A 25,587-nucleotide genomic window follows, 5' to 3' on the forward strand; every position below is an offset into this window, starting at 1 on the left:
CTCCAGATTTTGTACCGATGCATAAGTTCTTGGATTCCTTAGATTCAAAGAGAAACTTATTGCAATCTGAGCCTGCTGAAGTGATTCTGCCACAAGTTTCAAGCAAGGTTGCAGGCCTAGATTCTGCACAGGGAGGAGAAATCCTTGGAGAGAGACCTTTGGAACGGACAACAATTACACCCTTGATTAGCTCAAAAGATCGTGAATGTTTGCAGTCAGCTGTGTCGAGTACTTTTACTAAGTTTGCTTCCCAGATTGAAGACTCTCTTTTCAAATCTCAACCCTTTAAAGACAATCCTGCCAAGCAAGCAAGATTTGAGCAGTTCTTGAAAGATGAGTCTTTGGGACTGTTGTCATTGGAGTAACGTACAAAAGCAGGATATCTTTTGTCTCGTCACCGCCCTCTCCACTCAAAATGCCACCCTGAACTACAGTTCCGTATGCCACAGCCTCGTCGAGGTTCACACCCTTGTTGGGTTCTTTCCCATCAAAGAAATCCTTCATCAGCTGCTGAACCTTGGGGATCCTGGTACTTCCTCCAACCAACACAATCTCATCGATTTGAGATTTTTGCAGTCCAGCATCGTCCATGGCTTTCTTGACAGGGCCCATCGTCTTCCTGAAATGATCATTGTTGAGCTCCTCAAACCTGTCCCTTATTAGGGGCTCCGAGAAGTCAATGCCAATGCAACCAACAGACCATATGTCCATAGGAGTTGAATAATGAGTAGCTCCGAGCAGCACCCTTACTTTGACGACATAGACAAATCTCAATTCTGATGGGTATTCTACCAGAGGAACGAACTGATTCAGTGACAAGTCTCAGCTCAAACATTCTGATTCAAGGATGCATCTCCATCCTTATCGAAGCATCAGAAATGGAACCATTTGACTTTCAAGGATTCCTCTCTTTTTAGTTGGCAGAGGGCTTGTTTTGTATGGCAGAGGATTACTCTGATCCTCTCTTTGTGTTACATGTGTGTTAATATCTTGCTCAGATACCATAATAAAAACCGAAGTGGAGGGAGTCCGTGAGATAAATCAAATGAGAAGTCAGGAGCTCCATGTCTTCTTCTCCTCCATTATTCTTCTCTATTTCTCCAACAGTCCACTAAGTGGTATCCTCAAAAGATAGATACCCCAAACTTAAGGACACTTTACATACGCTTGTACTTTAGATACATACTACCATAGGATATGACTTAGGATATGTCATATTTATCAACAATTTTCGAAGAAAAACATAGAGACTTGACAAGTTTGGTAGGTTGTCATTACTCTACATGCCGTTTTCATGACCATTCGACAAAAATGGAGTTAACAAGACTTGGAGAAGTCTAGTTACTCTTCTACTTTTTTGGAGACATGTTACTTTTTCCTCTTTCATTGAGCTTTCACAAAGCTTTCATGGATTTGAGGGATCTCTCTACTTCGACTACCTCTTCTTTCCTTGATCCAAAGTATTGGAGACTATAAGGTAATGGTTCTTCACTTTTTTCTCAACAAGATGAGCACAATTGTGCTGAGTGGCCTACAAAAGTAGCCTCATAATTTATAGCACAAATTATGGGTTGATCTACTATTGATTCCACTGCTAGATATGCCTATGATTCATCTCCTACTTCATTTCTTGCTCCTTAACCCTCATTTTTACTTGTTTACAACAAGAATTGGGCATGATATTGACTCTCTTTCTTTGAAACCCTACGATGGAGAGCAACATGACATTCATGAATTCTTCATTGAAGCTTAATGTTTCTTCAAGGATTCATCATTCTATTAACTTGAGATTTGTTCTACATCACTCATAAGTGAATATTGTTCTAATGTTTGCAAGATTGAATGCCCGAGACTTGTGTTTCAAGAAGTATTCAATAGGATAGCAATTAAAGGTTGCCATAAGCTCTAAATCTCTTGAAGATTGATCTAATTTCTTGAAGATTCATTCAAGTATGGCTTGTGGAGTTAATCCATAGCAAGAATTAGCATGAAGGCTTAATGAATCGATGGATTGAGGACATTTTTGTTTCTTGAAGCTATTATGAGAAGGGATCTTTGGGGCTTTGATCATGGAAGCTCAATCTTCCCGTGTTGAAGCATAAAAAAGATTGAAGACTATTAAAGATTGAGTCTACATCAATCCTTAAGCTTCACTGAGGGATCTCGACAATCGATTGACATTTCTTTATCAATCTTAATCAAGTTGGAAGATGTATTTTATCTCAATTCTTAATTTATCTCTCTTTCATATCCATTTTTTGAGTCTCAATCCAATTTCTTGAGAGATTTAAGAAAATTTAATCCTCTTCTATATTTATAATCATCTCTTGGATTGATTGAGTCTCTTACTTAAATTGCACTACTAAAATGGTCCATTGTATGCATCAATGATTGAAACTTAGTCATTAATTGCTTCATAAGCTGAGCTTGCGGTTCTAATCCCATAATCATTTTGCCTTGTTGATCATTGACTAATTCAAAAATTGTAAAAGGGTAAGTAGAAAATTTGTGAGTCATTTGCTGAGGTAATACCCTTCCCTTATCCATTGAATTTGTCATTCTTCTTGCATATTTTTGAAAGCCAAAAGCTTCATTTTAGCCGATAGAAAGCCAAAAGAGAGGTGACCCTCCCTTGCTACACCTAGCACTCCGAAGGGGTATGCAACCAAGCCCAAGGAGGAAATTTGTACACCCCCAATATTCTTGAGCCCACATGGACCACCATTTTATCCCTCACCATAGGCACTAGAGAGGATAAATGAGAATGAAGATATATTGAAGTCATTGGTAGGAAACATTGATGTACTTATGGATACATATAAGGCATTACATAGATTCTTACAAGTTTAAACATAGCATTATAGGTCAGCACAAGTACAAGAGGGATACTGCATGTTCTCTATAGATATTTGTAGGTTTTGCAAAGATTACTATAGGCTCGACAAGTCTCAATTTGAGCATACATGCATTTTTTACCTCAAAAAGATGTTCCACACGTTGCATGCCTATTAAGAACGATCATATAATTTTATCAGCAAATATTTTGCATATATTCTAATGGAAATTTTGATAGCTCCATTCAAAGAGGGGATCCTTAGCTTGTATTTGAAGTAAGAAGTTTGTCATTTGGACATCAGAAGCTCAAGTTATAATAATTTTACTAACTATGGAGCTAGTAGACAATTTTTGGACAACATAATAGGGAGCTCTGATTGAGTTGTTTTTTGCTAGTACTTTATTTCCAAATTAAGAAATTATTGAATTTGCTCTATCTATTATTCATAAGATTCATTCAGGACCAATAACCACTTTGATTAGTGCCATGTTCAGTGAGATATTAACAGTTTAATTACATTCAATGAGTTATTCCTACACTAATCAAAGGGGTTTTTTCACCACAAAGAACATGTTGGTATTGACAGTTCTGTCTGTAGAGTCTGTTCATTCCAGGAGTTTCGCCTTCGCACGAGATGGTAAGCGATTGGAAGCCCTTGATCTCAACTTTCCTCTAATACCATTGATGCGCAAATCGGATGCTGTATGGGCACGTAGTTAACTCCGAAAGGTCCCCAAGAACAATGAACTCTACAAAACCTCATAAAGCAAGAAGAATGTTTTGCACGACATGAGACAAAAAGACAAATTGGGTACAATCTCCCCCCATGCCTTGTGTGAGCGCTTCACAAGGCATATATTTATAAATTTATTAATCTCCAAGCTAAAAAATAGCCCAATTTACAATTAGCATGCTTTGGCTTTTGTGTTTGCCTTTTCCCAAATAAAGAATAAAGTAGTTGGATGTCCAAAAAGTCGGGCTATGCCCAAATACAATGTCCAATAATGAAATATTTAAACCGAGCGTCTATGCACATATAAAATAATAAATATTTGTCAAGCGCTTTAATAAATAAGTGGGCCTAAATAAATATTAGCATCACGTCTTTAATGATAAGAAGCACGCCCATCAAAATAATTCTTCTAGGTAATTTGAATACACGCCATCGCCTGGTGCTTCCCAATGCCACTGCTACCTACTCTACACATCAACTGAAGCATTCACAATTGTTAGAAAATAATAAAATTGTACCGCAAAAGTGAATACCTAGCAATCTTTAGCTACAAAATAAATAAATAGGCTGGAACTTTGTCCTAATCTTAATTTAATACAAGTACACTCTAAACTCATAAACATCCATTAATTTAAATGTGTATTTTGCGGAATCACCCACGTGCACATTAAATTAATCTGATATTTGAAAAGGACAGGCGTCCCCGTCAACTTCTCGCACAAGGAATCCACCTTGTGTACGAGCCCCAACAAATAAATATAGTTTTACGCAATCCACCGAAAAACCTCATGAAATCCACCGTGGTCTCACGGAATCCACCATGGAATATGCCTCCTGGCATCAAACACACTTCAGCTCAAAGAAACGATCAATAGAAGAGTTGCTCATTCCTCATTAACACGGGGAGCACCAAATGGGGCTCATGAAATGAGCAAGCAAATATGTCTCAAATTTCTATAGTCTTATCTCCATTATGCACTACTTTAATAGATCTCACTATCTTAGAGATTGGGCCTATTGATATTGTACTTGATTGTGATTGGCTCAAATGCCTTAAAAACTTTTCTATGGACCTTGAAAGATACAAATGGAGCTTAAATGGCAAGAAAAATTTATTCATAGAATTAAGAGAAAAAATGTAAAGTTGATTAGCCTAAAGAAACTCAAAAAAGAGATCAATGCTATGTGATATATCTTTACTCTTTTTTTAAATCAAAAATTGATGAAAATTAGCCATCTTCTTCTCCAAGAGAAATGGATCTATGCCTTTGTAAATGGTTGGAAAAATCTTCTTATTTACTACCATAGAGGGAAGTTTACCATCCAATAGACTTGGTACTCGAGACTAAACCCATCAACAAATCATCCTATTTTTTGTCAAAGCATGAGTATGAGGAGGTCAAGAAAAAAGTGAAGAAATTATTGAAAACGGATTTTATTTAGTCTAGTTAATCACCTTTTGCTTCTCTAGTACTTCTTACTTAGAAGAATAGACTATAGAGATCTCAATAAATGGTACCATCTTGAGGATGCACCTATAAAATATCATCTATATAACATGCGTTCAAAGGGTATTAAGAATATCCTTTCTTTACATGCTCTAAGGCCATAAAATGACCCTTTTTACTTTATTAAACTTGGGTTTTTTTTCAAATTATAATTTAAAAACTCATTTTGTAAAATTTACTAAATAAAATAGCATTTCCTTTGAACTCATGTGATATATTACATATTCTATAAGGTGGACTCCTTGGATGTACTATCAAGAATTAGTATTCTATCCTTGACATAGATGATCTTTTGGATGAGCTCAAGGATGCCACAATGTTCACCAAGATTGGCTTAAGATCGGGTTATCTCATCAAATAAGGATGAAGGAAGGGATAAATATAAAATTTCGAAAGGAGTCCACAACTTTATGGTAATACCATTTGGGCTATCTAATATACCAACTACTTTCTAAGCCATTTCTCTTCAAAATAGTCCTAGTTTTCTTTGATGACATTTTGATATATAGTAAGAACAAGAAATATCATCTTCAGTGTATGAAGAAAGCCTTTGAGATATTAAGGAAGCACAAATTATTTGTGAAGGAATCCCAATGCACATTTATGGCAAATGAAGTGAAATACTTGGGTTATATAGTAAGTAAAAGAGGAATCACAGTGGATCCTAAAAAGGTACAATGTGTTAAAGGTTGACATAGTTCAACAAATTCTACTTCTTTGTGAGGTTTCCTTGGTCTTTCATCCTTTTATAGGTGCTTCATTAGGAATTATGCACATATTGCGACTTCTCTCACCGATTGGTTGAAGTATGAAGTGTTCTTTTGAGATGCTATAGCCAGTAAGAGCTTTAATGAGTTGAAATATTTGCTTATTTTAACATCTACCCTTCTATGCCAATACTTTTTTAAGGAATTCACTATTGTGGCTATCTTGTTATATGACCATGGTGTAACTGCATATACAAAAGTAGAAAGCTCAATGATAAGGAAAAAACACTCATGTCTATGAGGAGTGACAGATGCTTATGATCCTCCATACCATTAAGAAATGGCATCATTATCTTTACATCAGCAACTTCAAGGTCAAAAGTGATTAGAGGATTTTAAAGTATTCTCTCTCATAACCTAACCTTTTTCCAAAGCAAAGGTGATAGTTAGCTATCCTACAAAGTTATGAAATTGAGATATTATATATCGCAAGGAAATATAAAATAGCAGTGGTTGATGCACTATCTTGGATGTGGGTATATTTTGTTTCGACTCTCTCTCATTTATAAAAATTAGATTTGTGATATGCAAGAAGGAATAGATGTGAAGTATTATGTATCTTAATGTCTATTGTATCAACAAAATAAGGACTCCTCTCTTATCCCGTAGACTATTATAGCATTTGTCCATTTTACATGAAAAAAGGACTAATATTAGTATGGATTTTATCATGCGACTTTCAACCACGAAGCATGGGTGGAATGGTAATGTTATTATTGTTGATCAGTTGACTAAATTAGCTCAATGTATCCTATGTAAGAATATTTTATGGAAGAAATATTCAAGCTTCATGATATGATTATGAAGATTATTTCCAATTGGGATGGGATACCCAGTTTATGGGTAAATTTTGGAGAAGTTTATTCGATCCTATGGGCACTATTTTTACTCCAAGTACCACCTATCATCCTCAAACGGTTGGTCAAAAAATGAAAAGAGTTAATCAATGGCTAAAAGTGTACGTGAGGTATTTTTGCAATGATACTCAAGCTTTTGGGACTGATGGCTTCATCTTGGTGAATTTTGCTACAACAATACCTTTCACATCAACATTGGAATGCCACCTTTTGGGAGCCTTTACGGTTACAAAGTTACCATCCACTTTGTTGCATAATAAAACTTTCTCCTCCTTAGGCTCTTCTTCTATCCTTTTATTTCATGTTTTTTATACGAAAATCATAAATTATATTCCTCTTGAACTCCTCTTCATGTTTATCATAAAAATACAAATAGATATCCCACACACACACACACACACACACACACACACACACACACACACACACACACATGCACGCGCACGCGCATGCGCACGCACACAAAGGCTATAAAACTTGAAAATAAACACATGAATAAAAGACTCTCTTGCCAACATGCAAAATCATATGCCCATCTAAAAAGAGAACACAAAAAAATCCACATATCTATTATCAAGAAAATGAAACATATTGAATCCCTTGATCAATAATAGAAGTTGATTTCCACAACAGTAGGCCTCTAATGTGAACAAGGTAACCATAAATATCAAAGGTAAAAAAGTCAATGTATTTACTATCAAGGAAATGGAACATATTGAAGCCCTCGATCAATATTATTACTATCATAGAAGCTATTTTCCACAATAATAAGTCCTCCATTACCTCATGCATTCCTAATTTATATGTTCTTGCTATAGTTAAACTTAAAAGACCTAATCCTAACTCCATGTCTCTTAAGTCTTGTTTATGTTCTTCACTAGATTAATAGTCTGTTTTAGTCCAATCTCCTACATAATATGGATTTTAAGTACTTGCTAGGGATTCCTTATCTCTAAGCTCCACTACCATAGCACTTTAAACACATTTACAAGCTTATAAACCAATGCACTTCAAATGGTAGGAGCACAATGACAAATGCCATTAAAATTTCTCTACAATCACACGTGTCCACAATTATTAAAAGCAAGCTTGAAGACATTTCTATACGTCTCAATATGATAGTTGTACATACCATAAGAGGAGATGAGTTTTGATAAATTTCAATTAAGAGTGCTACGAACTTCATAATCATCATCATTAACTGGAAAGATCATGTCAAAAGCCCATTTAAGAAATGAGGGAATAGGGTCTAAAGCATGCATGAGTTCTGGTTCAAGTCTAACAAGTTTAGGTTGTTCAACAGTTTGATGGCTCATGTTAGTTGAGTCTTGTGTCATTTTCCAAAAGGTCTTGAAACGCTTGTCAAAGTTGAGCTCTAGATAAGCCTTGCCGATTGCGGCAATAAGCAATATGATGGACAAGAAACTTCCAGGCAAGGAGGGCAAGATCAAATACTTGAACCTGATTGATATTCATTATAAACATAAAGATTAGAATGAATAATGTAAAATGACCTTTCTAAATATGATGATTCATATAAAATGTTGATTCATGTGTCCTAGAACCTTGTAAGTTATCAACAAAAATAGTTTTTTAAAAAAAACATTCTTTTAGTCCTCCTCGAGATCGAGATCATCTTTTAACCATTTGACAATTCCAAAATGAGAAAAAGCCATGTAAAATAGCAAGTGAATATGTGGTTGCTTTGCAAAATCCCTTTTTAGCCTAGAAAAACATGAAGCTTAGTTTTCATCTATAACAATTTTAAGCTTAGTTTTCATCTTGTTGAATGTCATCTTTCTTCCATGAGAGGTCCAAAACATTGTTGGTGCTACTTTTCATCGTTGTGTAGCTCGGAGGGTTCATTATATGTAAATCCTCTATATCCACATGCATTCGAGATCTATTGAAAAATACCCTTGTCTGTGAGTTTTCTTTAAATAAAGGACACCCCTTTTCCATTCAATTTACAAGTAATCCTTTTATATAACACCTTTTTATATTAAAAAACATGTAGAAATGATATTTTAAAAAAATTCATTCTTTCGAACCCTATTTATGAATGGCCCCCCCAAATGGTGTACATCCAAAAGGTGCTAGTCATATTCTTGCTACCTTACAACAAATCATACCGGCAACGCAGTAACATAGTGGTTTGAGTGTGAGTTAAGTTGTCCAAGTTCCCGAGTTTCAAACCCTTGTGATATCCATCCCCTAAGCAAAATAAAATTTTTATCTATTCGTGTCACATGCCTTAAGAAATCATGAAGCTGAGATCGCCTACAAAATTGTATTAAAAGGAAATTTAATTTAATTGTGGATTAGTCGCGGATAATACCTGCTACCGGGCCTTATGGCGGCAATTCCTGCGCTCATGTAGGCGGCCATACAGAAGGTCAAACACGACACCAACAGGGCGAACATGACCGTGGCGCGACGCCTGACAGAGACGAGCGCCACTTTGCGGAGGGCGGTCCGGAGGCGTTTGAGGCACTCCAGCTCGGCTTTGTCGAACTTGTCGGGGAGGGGCACGGTGCCGAAGGTCATGATGGTGGCGTAGCTGCAGTAGACGTAGAAGAGGAGGCCGGCGATGCCGGTGAAGAGGGAGAAGCTGTTGCAAATGGCGAAGGCGTCCAGGGACACCGACTTGCGAAACATGAAGACCCCCGTCTCGTCGTGGCTGAAGAAGCCCTGCCGCACCCCCTGCACGCCCGTCTCCCAGCCTTTCGGCGGCTGCAGGAACCCTATGAGGCTCACCGCCACCAGCACAGACAGCACCACCGCCTGCGCGCTGATGATCTTGCTGAAGCTCTCCACGCAGTGCCGCGCTATGTTCACCTCCCACAGGACGGCCCGGTCCTCCAGCTGCAGAGAGCTCTTCGGCGTGTCTGTGCCTGCTGCCGCCGCCATAGCTAGCGCTCAACTATACCTACGGTAAGGAGAACGAAGTCCCTACTCTTTCTTCTTTATCCCGCCCGCTTCGATACCTGCTGCCTACCCTACAGGAATACCTCACGCAAAGACTCAAATTCCTGCACTGCATCCATGAAAACCTAGGTCCTCCCTTTCTGCTTCTGAGCCAGACGAGCGCTAAAGCTTCTTTCGGACAAGTCTGATGGAAAGGAAAGAGACCATAGACGCTTGGTCGTGGGAAATACGCGTGGTCCCAGGAGGCAAGTGGCGGGTTGTGGGGCCACGCGGCTTGGACTCTGTCCCGTAGTTACCGGGACTTGGCGCGGGCTACTAAGTCACTACAAAAATGGACTGACTTGGGAAATTTGTAGGACGCGCACACGCCCAGTCTACCGTCGAAGGGGTCCCTCGCTGAGAGGGATTCTGCGCATGCCGAGCGGTTTCACTGCCGCTGCCTCCCCGCCGTTGCGCCTGCATAGACCCAGAGAGAGAGAGAGAGAGAGCGCAACACTCTGTGATTCCACTCACCCAGCGCCTACGGACGACAGAGGAGTGAAGTCGTCTATTGACCTCCAACAGTGCAAGATCTTGGCAGCCATCAAACGAACCCTCATAGTAGGCCTGTTGCACTAAGTCTCCATGATGTTCCAGTAAACACAAAATTTTGTGATTGTATGTTTGCATTTTTAAAGAAAGCGTTCAGGTTACAATCAATTGTTTAGCGTTGAGATTGCCTGTACCAAGTGCGGCCATGGCAGTTGAGAGCATTTTTTTTAAACAAGCTGTGCCACAGTCTGTGGTGCGAACTTATGGACAGTTGCAGTGCGCTGCAAATGTGGCTTCCTGCTGAAGCTCTCTGCACACGCAAGCGCAGGATGGAATCTGCAAAATGTCTTATGTTTTGTGGCAAATAGCATTTTATAATGTGTTTTTCCTGTTTTGTTGCGTTGCATTCATCTGCACATTCTCAATCTGAACACACATCGGTGAACGGCCTGCTGCATATGCCCCCTGTTTTCTTGTTATTCAAAATCATTTAAGTGATGTCCTACATGAAAATGTTCATCGTTTCCTTGAAACTCCAACATGGTAAATCCTTATCAGTGCTGATGCAGTCTATATATTTTCTATGGTATGTTAGTTGGAACATGGTTTAGGATATCTTCCACCATCTTCATGACAACACAAAAATTATGTTTTCTCATAGCTTCAACTGCATGCGAACACAACTTTTGCAGCAATGTTCTGCAAGTGTTCAGGGTTTACAAAGCTCTTCAACTTCTTGAGCTAACTATGAATTAATAGGTGCTTGAAAAATCCAACATATTGGTGTGATTCTTAGCACACAACTTGCTCCTAATTGACCAAGGGGATGTTTTCACACATCCTCTTAAAACCCTATTGATTTCATCCCCTTACTAAGTGGCTTTCATATTGCCTTAACTTTCATATACTCCTTCAACAAGTGCTATTTACATTTGCATAGGGGGCAAAGGGCTCATGCTCTTTAGTAATCTATCATTAGCCTCAAATTTCGCAATCGCCAATTTTCATATACCAAAATTTATCTAGCTAACAATATGTCATTTCACACATGCCTAACTCTTCCAACTCTAACATGTAAGATGAAAAACTCTTTCCACTTAATATACATGCATTGAATAAGTGCATTGTTGGCATTAAAGAAGTTTCCATTTCTTTTGTATCTCTAAACTATTCTGTGCGAAGGCATAGCAATGAACATTGATCTGGTCCAAATTCACTTTAGGAAGTAGGCCAATACTCCCTCTTGTAGAAAAAAATGCACCTATTAACTTCACATCTTTCTTTAAGAATTTGAATTGCATGGCTATCATACCTAAATCCCACCAATTTCATTTAGGAGCATTGCATAGATCTTTTCATTTTTTAATGCATTTCATGAAATAAAGAGCACGAAGCCTCACCAAAGACCTAGATCACCCTTAGCATAAGCAAAAGGTCACACATTGTGCAACATGGATAGATCTCTTCTACTTTGTTAAGTGTCAAAACAACTATATAACTAGTTAAACTTTTCTAATCTCCATCTACATCCAATCAAATGTAGTACTATGATAAGCAAAATTAAAAAACAAACATCATACTTAAATCCCACCAATTTCATTTAGGAGCATTGCATAGATCTTTTCATTTTTTAATGCATTTCGTGAAATAAAGAGCACGAAGCCTCACCAAAGACCTAGATCACCCTTAGCATAAGCAAAAGGTCACACATTGTGCAACATGGATAGATCTCTTCTACTTTGTTAAGTGTCAAAACCACTATATAACTAGTTAAACTTTTCTAATCTCCATCTACATCCAATCAAATGCAGTACTATGATAAGCAAAATTAAAAAATGAACATATTCCCTACGCAAACACTTTAATAAGGATTGCATACACTTTAATAAAGACAGATTTTTATTAAAGTGTTAAGGATTGCATACACTTTAATAAGAGAAAAGAAATATGGATAGATTTATATTTTTTAAGTAACTAAGTCAATTGAAACACTAAGAGATAGGAGGAAGTGGTACACCTTGTAATATAACGAGTCTACAAAATGAGCTCCTCTCCTCCATGGTTCCACACCAATTCAACAAGCATTTGCCATTCTCATCTCTCTCTCTCTTATCTTAATACGCATTAACGAAAGTCAATATGAAAGGAGGCTACTAACTAAGATATCATCACACAATTTTTGTGGTTAGTTCATTGGGACAAACTTATTTCAAGAAGCTATGGAAGGGCACATTTATGTCAATAGAAAGTTTTATGTTAAGAGGCTACACAATTGGTGCAATGTTGAGGCATGAGGCTAAAAAGTTAGTAGTCAAACCTCCTACTCTACCAAAACATTGATTGGGTTTTGCATGTGATGTGAAGCTTCAGCCTCTAGCTAACCCCATGCCAAACTATGCAGGCATATGCTATCTTTAGAATGTACTGCATTCAAGTACCAATAAGGACCATATTTGATGATGTGAATCAATGTGTTAGTAGCTCATGTGGCACATTAGAAAGGTGTTGTAATCAACATTTTTACACATGCAATGGGTGTTGGGAAATGTTTCCAACGACAGTAGGATACATATCAGTTGGTTGTACTTGCCTTTGCTTTGCAACCTCTGCAAAGACTGAATCGGCAAGAAAATGATGTATAAGGCAATTCATTAAGGGATGAGAACCATACATTATTGCAATCAAAACAACATAGAAGGGAAAGATGTCATTGTTGATGATCCTTCTATATACGCCATTCTTTTGTTTTTATTCTTTTTATTCTTAGTCATTTTGATTTCTTGAATGAACAATAGAAGAGCAACATAGGGTCTATCTTTAGTGTTCATGTTCATTTCAATGTTTTTGAAGTGTTGCCAAACAACTTGATCAATTCTAATGTTAGTTGTACAAATTTATACTTCCCTACTAAAATTAATCATGGTGTAAGTTTGAACAATATATTTTTCATAAAATAACCTTTAAAAAGCCTTATCAAATAACATACCATAGTGCCTTTGCTTTGGCATCTTGATGAAGCCTTGTATCTTGTATTACAACTTAGATGGGGCACATATGTTTGATTGTATCAACACAATGCGACTATCAAAAGCAACTCTAATCAACACAAAAATAATGTTTTTGAAATATATTTTTGTGTGAAGCAAGATGAGGAACATTTAAGTATATAATAATGGAAATGGAAATCATAGTAGATGCAAGGTCCAAGAGACAAAATGAATGACAACATGTCATGGAAAAATGAATTCCATGCAAACAAATGTGCATGGAAATGTGAATGCTAAAGGCTACAAATCAAAGTCATTCCTCATGATGTTGGTGTATTCCATGAGCCTATTTCTAATCAACTCGCTCTCTCAACATTGGGTGGCCATGAATATCTCATCATCCCAATCAAAGTGGTAAAGATGGGGATTGTCAACAAGTGGATCGTTCAAATCCACCTACTTTGAGGGCATCCATGTCCTCCTCATCATGCTCTATGAGAATGTTGTACAAGAGGCAACATGCATTTTGTATTTTGCACAATGAACACAAGTCAGAGTTTGAATTGTTTTGTAAAGGTAGAGACAAGAGCACTTCAGCATATCGAGAGTGCCTTCCATCACGATCCTTGTGGAGGATTGCATGTAATTGTAGTTACACCTAAGATCATCGGTGAGCTCATCTCATTGAAATGGGGTTATCAACCATTCGAGAAGTGGATGACATCTATCACTCACGATGTATTCTCTGATTCGAAGATCACCAAGCTCAAATGGGGCATCTATTAATCTTCTACATCCACTATTCCTTGGACAATCATGCTATATTATCCATAGTAATTGTACCCAGTCTGCACCGTTTTCAAATCCTTCCTGGCACATTTTTCAAATATTAGAGTGGTATTCTTCCTTATTGCAAGTCATTGCGAACAAGCAAGCAGACAAATCAATAGGAAGACAAAAAAAAACTCTCTAAATCTTACATCGTTTGCATGAGCAAAGAGACATAAATGGTTTCATCAATTTATTGATGACCGTGGTTTGACATACCAAGACATAGTGGTTGTTGGTAGGGGCGATGTTTTGCTGCACCACAAGGACGGAAGTTGGTATAGAATAAATGCACCCTCATCTCCACTTTTTTCTTATTTAGAAGAAACATTTTCTGTTCTGGTGCATATGTCAAGAGCATGCCCAAGAATGGTGAGCAAGTCAGCAAGGTCTACAGGAGTGTAAGAAAGTATGAAGCTTGTCATTCGAGCAATGGCCAATAGTTGTTCATTGATGTCAACATATGTTCTTCCATGACAGTGTTGTTCAAATTGATGTTTGAGTTTGCTGAAGGAGGTCACGACAAACTTGCCATCATTAGTCAAGCCAATATAGGTAGTTTGTTGCAACAGGAAGGGAGTCTATTGCAAAGGTGAATAGTACAGAATTTGGAGATGGGCTTGAAGATGTAGGAGCTATGATTGTATATAGAGAGGGAAGGTCTGATATGCAGGCACAAGGAGAGGAGGAGGCAGGATTGAGAAGCTTTCCATGAAGTAAGTGTATAAGTTGTGTTTGTATGCACAGAAATGTAGTGTAGGGGCAATATCAGTAGCTGCGGAGAGAAACAGAGAGGCATGGAGAGAGGAAGTATGGAGCAAGAGTCAATATGGTGCAAGTTTCATCCACAGAGAGAGAGAGAGAGAGAGAGAGAGAGAGAGAGAGAGAGAGAGAAGCAGCACGGATAGTCCTGGCTCTTCTACTGACTGTCGTTAGCATGGGGCAGAAGAGGGGTGTAGAAAATATCAGGAGAGAGGACCCTTAAAATTAAAATAAGGGAAACGGGCATCGTATCCAGTAAAACTATCATTTTGACCTGCACTAAAGTCACTCGTGAGACCACACAACTCCATGAGAACTTGCCACGCCAGGTCAAGCCTAAGACCTAGGCTCTTAAGATTTATTTAAGTATCAATGAAGTCAACCCACATTCTACTTTGATGTGTTCATGACAAGTCATGAGTCACACCTACCCAATTACCCACCACGACGTGCACATGTATAGGCCATAGACTAGGTACACATGTGAACTCACTCCAAATATGGAGCAACTTTGAACTTTGAAAATAAAACTAAAACACAAATATTGCACCTTAAAGGTGGGTCACCCTAGCATCAATGGGGGTTTTTGATGGGTAAGTCTGACCCAATAAGCTTTTGGTTGTACCAGCTACACCCATTGTTCTGAGGAAGCAATAGGCTTTATCAAATTGTCAAAAGCATGTTTCCTATTTCGGCATTGGTTTGACTTTGTTGTTGCTAGCCAATCACAAGGGTTAGTGTTACTAAAACTCCGAATTTTCAATGTTTTAGTGGGGTTTTCCAAGGTTTAAGAAAACCCCACTATCCCCACATGGCATGACCCACGTTCAATGGGGGTAGTAGGGTTCTACTCATCCCATTAATCTTGGGTGCAACCCAACTCAGAAGTGAGCTAGTGGTCTTTAACCTTCTTTATTAGGGAGTTAATGCGAAATTAACTCCCACTACATATTGGCATGTTGGAGTTGCACTAGATGTCTATCACCTTGTGGGACTTGGGGGAGGCCGTTCTGTATCCATCCACATAACAATATGAAGCCATATCTGACAAGAGTAAGATACAAGTGGGTTGATCAAACAAGAGTATAAGAAGACAAGAGCTTACAAAAGAAGAGAAGTGAAGGTGAGTTGGATGGTGGTTGTGCCAAGGAGTCGCAATAGATAGGGAGGAGGACAAAGGAGCAATCTCTTGACTTAGAGGAAGACATACATTTGTAGTTGTATCCGATATATGCTTGCAAACTTGCAACTTGTTGAGATGACAAGCTCAACACATACGGACATTAATGATGGACCGCCTGGTTAGATGGGTCCACACATCTACACTTAGCACATCGGTGGTCATTATGACTCTCACATGGCCACTGACTCATTATTATATTCAAGTTGTTACACCCATTTACAGCTGGCATAGTTATAGCGCCAGTCGAACTAGTGTAGTCGGTTATGCATTGTTTGACTTAGTAGGCCACTTTCCTTTATGTTGTATCTTATCTATACTTTGTGTACATTGTAAATTGTGTGGAAGAAAAAGAAGAAACCAGCAAGAAAACGTTTTGGCCTCCATCTCTCTTCTTGTCTCTTGAGTGAGCTTCTCCTTGTGCATTCTGTGTGTGTTCGGTGCAGCATCTTGAATAAGTCCCCCCACCATGCGATTCTTAACATGGTATCAGAGCTACACCATTGATTGAGGTTAGTTTTGAAGGCTAAAGCAAAGAAGAGGAGCCAAGGATTCGAGCAAGCAAGCAATGAGTAAGAAGCTCTTCCATTCTCTACTTCTTCTCTTAGACAGTGCCTGTGGAGGCACCGGAAGCAGGGCAGAGCAAAAATCTCAGATTACAGTGAGATTTGGTGTGCACGAAGAGCGCTGTGTATTTTGCAAATACGCCCTTTAGGGCTTTTCCGTTGCTATTTTGGCCATCTGAGGTCATTTCAAGCCATGTTTTAAACTCGCAAGGTTGCGGATAGCAGTTCGAGGTATCCTGCAATTTTAGCTGTGTCGGCCGTATACAGGTGCACAAGTTACAAATTTCAGATCTGTAAGTTCAAAGGTGTTTACCAGCGAATAAACAGAAGGTTTATCTGTAAACTGGTTGCAAATTGTATGTATTTTTTAGCAGACAATGAAAAAGGTTGTCTGGTGTATTGCTGTGCACTACAGGTCGAGGGTTGCAGAAGATTTGCTTCCTGTTTGGTATTAGTTTTGTGATAATGGCAGAGAACAATGGAAATCCCATGTTTGAGAAGCTCAACAAGAACAACTATCCTTCATGGAAGTTCCGTGTTTGAGAACAATGGAAATCCCATCATTGAGAAGCTCGACAAGAATAACTTTCTTATTGGAAAAGTCCTCTACGAGTTTGTTTTAGGTGAAGAAAAGGAGCTGGAGGTGAGTAATCCTCCAATTGCAGAAGAGACAAAGGCACGGAAGGAATGGAATGCAAAAGACAAAAGGTCATGTATTGGCTGTCTACAGTAATTGACAATAATATGCTGGGACATATTAGAAATGTAGAGAATTCATATGCAGCTTGGACCATACTTGAAGGTATGCTTTTCGTAAATACAAAGGCACAAAAGATTCAACTCAAGCAATACATTGAAGAAAGGGAAGATGTCTATCAATGAGTATGCACTGAAGGTAAGGAGCATTGCAGATGCCTTGGCAGCGATTGATGCAATGCTCGATGATGATGATTTGTGTCGTCTACCTTGGGTGGACTTAACAATGAAAAGGCTTGGAAGTCTTTTGTAACTTCCTTATATGTCGGAAAACCATTTTCAGATTTCGATGAGTTGGTCTCCCTTATGATCACTTAAGAGATCAACATGCAGAGTGAGACATCTGAAAAAAGTGGTGAACAGGTTCAAGCTTTCTACTCCAGTTCAAGAAGGGGACGTGGCAGGTCCTCTTCAAGAGGTCGTGGTACAGGACGTGGTAGTGACAACGAGCAAAACAGATTGAATCAGCAATTTGGCGATATGCAGGTTTCAAGAGGTCGTGGTAACTTTAGAGGCATGGGGAGCTTTAGAGGAAGAGATGGATGGTAGAACAGATGTTCTAACAACTCTGGTATTGTGTGTCACTATTGTGGCAAAACAAGTCATATTGCAGTCCAATGTTATGCTAAGAAAGATGATATTATGATATTCGTAGTGGTAAGTTGCAGCAAGGAAACTATGCACAAAGATGATAAAGTTGTTGAGTAGATATATTATAGTAGCAAAGGTTTCTTTGAAGTGGTCCTTGATTGAAAAGAGTTTATGAAGGAGGTGTTTATCTCATGTGATCTACTTCATGCCGTGTTATCCAAGGAATCTACTTGTACGGCTTGGACTTGGTCTATGTTATGCCCTTATGAAGTTAGGTAGGGACATGCTTAGGAAGAACTGCCTGATGTGGATTGAAATACCTAACTTATCGGCATATCTATGGAATTTGCTATCTGAAATTGCTCACTCTTGCAAATTGGGATTTTGTTTGCTATGGCACACAATTAAAGAAAACCTAGAGTATCTTCATATTGATGTGCATTATTGTTAGTGAGCTAAGGTTCAAGTTGGTTTGAAGTAAGTATGCAAGATTATTCTTAAACTCAAGGTGTGGGGACACTATTATCATAGAGATCCTAATGGAGATGGAGAAATAATGACATGCTGGCTAGGAAGATGGCCTCTTGTGCTAAATTCATTAAAGGAGATGCAACTTTGGATAGAGGAAAAAAGGAGAAAGACCAATACATAATTGATTTGGATAAAGGCTAGTTTCAACCAAGGAGCAAAAAGAACAAGGCATGAATCCAAAGTTGGTCCTAGATAGTATTGTCAAACCCCTCCCCCGTTGAGATATCGAGCTCCACTCGTGATATGCCAGGGTGACCGTTGTGCATTTATGTCACCGACTTGTTAGTTGCAGATGCGGTTGGTACACCGCCCATGAATAATAGCTAGATGATAGCTATCCTTATCTACTCTAGTTCGTGGCTCAGTTAATATGCCACCTTAGTTAGTTGAGTTCGGTTTGAGACCCATATATAGGGTTCTTCTATTTCTTTGTACTAGTGTCCTTTTTGGCTTACACAATTGAAAAGAGGAAAACTGTTTTCAGCCTCCATCTTTGTGTGTATTCCCCCATTGTGTAAGTGCGAAAGCTACAGGTGAGACTCCTTCCTTCTCTCCCACAAACTTGACATGGTATCAGAGCTTGGTTCGTGGTAAGGAGCTTAAGAAAGCAAACCAAGTTCGTGGTGTTATGGTAAGAGGACTAGTGTTGCTTTCATTTTTCGAGTTTGGGAGCAAGTCTCTGCAGGTAGCACAGCCGGAAAGTGTAAGAGTGCATTGTCTCAGATTGAGACGCCCTTTGCGGTGTAGCAAGAGGGAAGTATATGTTGCGGGAGATGGCTTTAGTCCTTGGTTACCTTGTTTTTTTTATTCGAGGCCATTTCAGGGCTTGTTTTGGAGGCGAAAGTTTTTCGTACGCACTCAGGAAAAGGCCTTGTTTTTTGCTATGCGATCACTGTTCTGCAGGTCCGTGAAAAGTTACCGTAGAAATTGCATCGTATGCATGTGTGCAAAGACATTGGGAGTTACAGAATTATGCTTGTTGCCTGTTGATGCAAAATCGTCACTAGGAAGTGACTGTGTGGTCAAATACCACTTTCGTTAGTTTTTGCAGATTTGCCCTTGTGAGGCTGAAGCTGCGTTTTTTGCAGTGACAGAATTTTTTACAGTGTTCTGTAATGGCGTCTGATTCTCTTTCACAGATTGTCACTAAAAAGCTTGACAAGAACAACTTCCAAGCATGGAAGTTTAGAATGACAAATTTCCTTATGGAAAAATGATATTGGGAATTTGTTGCAGGAAATGAAGAAGAACCAATTCTTCCTAATCTTCCCAATCTACAGCAAATACAAGCATTTAAAGGATGGCATGAGAGAGCCGAAAAAGTTATGTACTGGCTGTCTATCAGTATTTCAGACTCTATGATTGTGCATATTCAGGATGCAAGTACGCCAAAGGAGGCATGGGATACTTTGTCAAAAATGTATAGCACAAATACGCAAGCCAGGAAAATGCAGCTCAAGCAAGAGTTGCACAATGTGCAAAGAGAAAGTATGAGCATCAATGATTACCACATGAAGGTGAAGAAGATTGCAGATGCACTTGCTTTCATTGGGTCGCTAGTGGAAGATGATGATTTAGTTTCTGTGACCTTGAATGGTCTAGGAAAGGATTATGCACAGTTCGGAACATCCATTTTCGTCCGTGAAAGATTTCTTGATTTTGAGGAGTTGATTGCTTTTCTAATTTCTGAGAAGCAGAGAAATGGTGGTGCATCTTTTTCAGGAGGAACTTCAAAAGAAGTTGTCTTCTACTCAATTGCTGGAAGAGGTAGAGGCAGAGGTAGAGGAGGCCGATCTGGAGGCCGTGGTAGAAATCAGAATATGCAGCAAACTCAAGAAAACCAGTCCTATGGAGGAGGATGTGGTAAGTCTAGAGGTAGGGGGAGTCAAAGAGGTCATGGTGGATAGCAAAGAGGCCAAAATGCAAACAGCAATGTTGAATGCTACTATTGCGCTAAAATGGGTCATATGGCTAAAGATTGTTATAAAAAGCAGAATGATATCATGAATGGAAAATTGCAACAAGGGAATTATGCATCTTCTAGTAGACAGGGTGATGACAGAAATGAGCATTTGTTTATGGTGCAGCACATGAACAATTTTGTGGCAAGTGCAGAAGAAAGTAATGAAGTGTGGTATGTTGACTCAGGTGCGTCAAACCACATGACAGGTCATGCAAAATGGATGCAGGATGCAAGGAAAATGGAAAAATTAGGATTTGTGGAGACTGGTGATGATACTGCACATCCTATTATGCAGATTGGAAAATTCCTTTGTCTATGCAGGATGGAAAAAAGAAATACATGTCAGATGTATTTCATGTCTTGAATATCACCAAGAATCTGGTTTTTGTTGGTCAAATGGTTGAGCAGGGCTTGCAGGTCAGATTTAATCCTCATGGATGCTTTGTTGAGGATATGAAAAATAAAGGTCGCTTGATAGCGAAAGGAAAGAAGAAGGGCAGAATATTTACGTTGGATGCAGACATGCCTGAATTGAGTGCAGCAATGTTTGCACATGGGACCTGTATAGTTGCAGATATTGATATCTGGCATAAACGCATTGGTCATGTTAATGTACAACGACTTAAATCAATGCAGGCCCAAAATATTAATGTTCTACAGGTTAATGTTTTTTGCACGCACTCAGGAAAAGGCCCTGTTTTTTCGCACGCACTCAGGAAAAGGCCCTGTTTTTTGTTGTGCGATCATTGCTCTACAAGTCGGTGAAAAGTTACCATAGAAATTGCATCGTATGCATGTGCGCAAAGACATTAGGAGTTATAGAATTATCCTTGTTGCATGTTGATGCAAAATTGTCACTAGGAAGTGACTGTGTGGTCAAATAACACTTTTGTCAGTTTTTGCAGATTTGCCCTTGTGAGGCTGAAGCTGTGTTTTTTGTAGTGACAGAATTTTTTGCAGTGTTCTGTAATGCCGTCTGATTCTCTTTCACAGATTGTCACTAAAAAGCTTGACAAGAACAACTTCCAAGCATGGAAGTTTAGAATGACGAATTTTCTTATGGAAAAAGATATTGGAAATTTGTAGCAGGAAATGAAGAAGAACCAGTTTTTTCTGATGTTTGCAATTAACAGCAAATGCAAGCATTTAAAGGATGGCATGAGAGAGCCAGAAAAGTTATGTACTGGTTGTCTATCAGTATTTCAGACTCTATGATTGTGCATATTCAGGATGCAAGTACGCCAAAGGAGGCATGGGATACTTTGTAAAAAATGTACAGCACAAATACGCAAGCCAAGAAAATGCAGCTCAAGCAAGAGTTGTACAATGTGCAAAGAGAAAGTATGACCATCAATGACTACCGCATGAAGGTGAAGAAGATTGCAGATGCACTTGCTTCCATTGGGTCGCTAGTGGAAGATGATGATTTAGTTTTTGTGACCTTGAATGATCTAGGAAAGGATTATACACAATTTCGAACATCCATTTCCGTCCGTGAAAGATTTCCTAATTTTGAGGAGTTGATTGCTCTTCTAATTTCTGAGAAGCAGAGAAATGGTAGTGCATCTTCTTCAGGAGGAACTTCAAAAGAAGCTGTCTTCTACTCAAATGTTGGAAGAGGTAGAGACAGAGGTAGAGGAGGCCGATTTGGAGGCTGTGGTAGAAATCAGAATATGCAGCAAACTCAAGAAAACCAGTCCTATGGAGGAGGACGTGGTAACTCTAGAGGCAGGGGGAGTCAAAGAGGTCGTGGTGGATAGCAAAGAGACCAAAATGCAAACAGCAATGTTGAATGCTACTATTGTGCTAAAATGGGTCATATGGCTAAAGATTGCTATAAAAAGCAGAATGATATCATGAATGGAAAATTGCAACAAGGGAATTATGCATCTTCTAGTAGACAGGGTGATGACAGAAATGAGCATTTGTTTATGGTGCGGCACATGAACAATTCTGTGACAAATGCAGAAGAAAGCAACAAACCGAATATCACCAAGAATCTAGTTTTTGTTGGTCAAATGGTTGAGCAAGGCTTACAGGTCAGATTTAATCCTCATGGATGCTTTATTGAGGATATGAAAAATAAAAGTCACTTGATAGCGAAAGGAAAGAAGAAGGACATAATATTTACGTTGGATGCAGACATGCCTGAATTGAGTGCAACAATGTTTGCACATGGGACCGGTATAGTTGCAGATATTGATATCTGGCATAAACGCATTGGTCATGTTAATGTACAGCAACATAAATCAATGCAGGCCCAAAATATTGTTGCAGGATTGCCTAAATTCAAGGTTGCAGAAATACATAAGGTATGTGAAGCCTGTCAATTTGGAAAACGGGAAAGGAAACCATTTCCTAGACATATTCAAGAGAGTAAGAAGCCATTAAAATTAATCCACTCTAATGTGTGGACTACTAAAGCTGCATCTATTGGAGGCTGTCATTATTTTGTCACTTTTATTGATGACTATAGCAGAAAAGTTTGGGTGTACTTTATGAAAAAGAAAAGTGAAGTGTTTGGGCATTTCAAAACTCTTAAAGCTATGGTTGAAAAAGAAACATGCTTGCTAATAAAATGCCTAAGGTCAGATGGAGGGGGAGAGTACCTCCCAAATGAGTTTGTAAGATTCCTGCAGGAGCATGGCATAAAGCAGCAATATTCATGCAGTCATACCCCACAACAAAATGGAATTGCAGAAAGAAAAAATAAGCATATTGGAGAGGTATCTCGTGCCATGCTCAACGAAAAAGACTTGCCAGATTTTTACTGGGCTGAAGCAGTTGCTACAATAGTCTACATAATGAAGATGACTCCCACTGTAGCAGTACATGGGATGACTCCAAAAGAGAGGTATACTGGTAGGAAACCAGATATTTCTCATTTAAATTTTTTTTGTTGCATTGTCTATGTTGGGGATTTTATTTTTACGGGCTTTCATTTTCGTTCTTTTCTAATCAATCTCTTTTTTTCGAGCTTTTTCGTGTAACATATCCATTCTGCATATAAATAGTCTTACTTAAGGAGTACGACACGTTGCATTTACATGAACACACATCAAGAAAACAAAACCAACGGAAAACTAGTAAAATATATTCGTGTCAAATAGTCGCAAGGTACACTCTTCTTAAAAACAAATCAAAGATCCCAACGCATGTAATCTCTTAGACAAAATCGGGCATAGTCACATGGCGAAGTGTATAATAAACATATATATAAAAGTAGTAACAAAATGAAATGTCTAGAGTCTCTCGAAAAAAAAAACACACTCTCTCTCAGCATGGTACCGGTCCACACACTATGGTGGACAAACACTCCCCATAGAGCACATCATCTATTTCTAGACACATGCAATGTCTCATCTCCTCTGCACTGGCCCGCGCCAAACCACCACACCCCGCAAACACATCCAAAACATAGTCGTAGCATTACCATATCACCAATCACATATCACCAATCAAGATATAGAATCTTTGCGGCCATGCAAGTAGAAACAATGAAAATACCATACAAGGTAACCTGAGAGCAAAAACATGCAAGACTACTTACTGAAAGAAAAGATGAGACCTCTCTGCTTCGCCTCTGACAATGACACCATCAACGTCCATGGGAAAGACACAATCATCCATCATATAGCTACGATACGTTGGAAACAATCTCTCTGAAATCTTCTCCCCAGCCTCTCTGTCGTAGCAAGGCACAACATGACCAGCACGATGCCAAAGACACACAGTAAGATCAAGTACCTATTCACGAGTGGAAATAGAATAAGTGATCCATGTTTTTATTTAAAGCATGTAACACAAACTTTATTTAGAACATACAACTGCACGTTCAACGTATCCAACTTTGTTATCTTACCGCCTCTCTAGTAACGGGATGTCGATAAGCCTTGGAGTCACACATGAGTGTCCAAGTGCGGTGAAGCACAAAGCCCACTCTTGCCGCATCTGTAATAAACTCGCCTATATGCTCTGCTAAGCACATAGTGACTAAGAATCCCTGGTCAGCCAAATACTCGCGAGCAAGGTCCATACAACCCATAACTAGACCCTTTGAGAACGTGTTCCACTTGGGAATAGTCATGCCCTCTACAAAAAACATTGGCATTATGATATATAAGAAGTGAGTTTGATGTAAACCTTGTGTGATAGAAAGCATAACTTACCCAATGGGATGGGACCTAGAGCATCCACAAGCAAGCTCGTAGGAAAATCCGCAAATATCAATCGAGCCACCTCTTGACATGGAACTCCATCTTTGCTATAAAGATGCATCTTTTGTGTTGCAAAAAACTTGTTGATGCTATACACAAAACAACATAGTCATTAATGCAAAGTAAACTATGATGCAATGATATATGCAACATGTAAATTGATGTTCTTGCAATATGTAGTTGTCATGTCTACCTATCAAGGGCAAATCTATCAATTTGGGTCACATCCACTAATAGAGCATCGACATATGTTTGATACTGGAACCCTGCAACAATTATTTCAAAGTAACTTATTTTTAATAATCATACACGAATTTCAAGTTAATATAAGACTTCTCACCTACTAAACGGGTCATAGGTCGCCTCTCCCAATTCTCTCGACCAAGAGATGAATCTGCAACAAAGGAGGTGGTGGGCGCCATAGAGGACTCTGGCACATTTTTTCTCCCTGGATTACCTTGAGTATCCTGGGTGGCACCTTTGGTAGCCTTGGTTGCTTGCTCCTCTACAGTGGTGGGTGCGGTAAGCGGTTCATGAGTATCAACTCCCTCCTTGAATCCTACATAGTATCATTCACCCTTAGACTCCCATGCATGAGCACAAAAACTATTGCTACAAAAGCGACGAGATGTTTACATAGATTGAAGTACTTACTGTCATGCAGATCTTTCTCTTGCTTAGGGATAACCCCCACAGGGTAATCCAGCCACCAAGGGCAAACACTTGCCTCCCATGCCGTCAATTTTCTCTCACCTAATGATGGAGAATACATAGTGTTCTCGTCACGAACATCAATCCACTCTCTTGTGAATTGCGGAGCTGCACCCAGCCTCTTCTCTTCTACACATTGTAGTATCCACCTGCAACATTCTTCTCTAATATGAAATCTAATATGAAAATGCATGCAATCTAATATGAAAATCAGACACACAATCTAATATGAAAATGCATACTAACCTATAAATCACACGTTTGGCTGAAAACGTAAGCTCTGGCATCTTCTCTGCAACATCTGAAGATTTCACTCCATCCAAGAGGTGTACAAA

General features: G+C 38.9%; 2 protein-coding genes across 2 annotated transcripts; both read right to left on the reverse strand.

Moving 5' to 3' along the window:
* Nucleotides 1–7,730: 7,730 nt before the first annotated feature.
* LOC148012990 (uncharacterized) lies at nucleotides 7,731–9,828 on the reverse strand. Its single transcript, XM_087668061.1, has 2 exons — nucleotides 9,040–9,828; nucleotides 7,731–8,162 (listed from the first exon to the last, which is right to left on the reverse strand). The coding sequence occupies exons 1-2, from the start codon at nucleotides 9,609–9,611 to the stop codon at nucleotides 7,862–7,864; spliced, it is 873 nt and encodes a 290-aa protein (XP_087524187.1). The 5' UTR covers nucleotides 9,612–9,828; the 3' UTR covers nucleotides 7,731–7,861.
* A 13,772-nt stretch (nucleotides 9,829–23,600) lies between these two features.
* LOC148012991 (uncharacterized) lies at nucleotides 23,601–24,360 on the reverse strand. The gene is given in 3 exon segments (XM_087667609.1): nucleotides 23,601–23,796; nucleotides 23,875–24,071; nucleotides 24,187–24,360. Coding segments are annotated over 3 exon segments (567 nt in total).
* Between the last annotated feature and the right edge of the window lie 1,227 nt (nucleotides 24,361–25,587).

The sequence above is a fragment of the Lygodium microphyllum genome, chromosome 26, assembly GCF_053477565.2.
Source record: "Lygodium microphyllum isolate KBCC chromosome 26, Lygodium_microphyllum_v1.1.10, whole genome shotgun sequence".
In the NCBI taxonomy this organism is placed as follows: domain Eukaryota; kingdom Viridiplantae; phylum Streptophyta; class Polypodiopsida; order Schizaeales; family Lygodiaceae; genus Lygodium; species Lygodium microphyllum.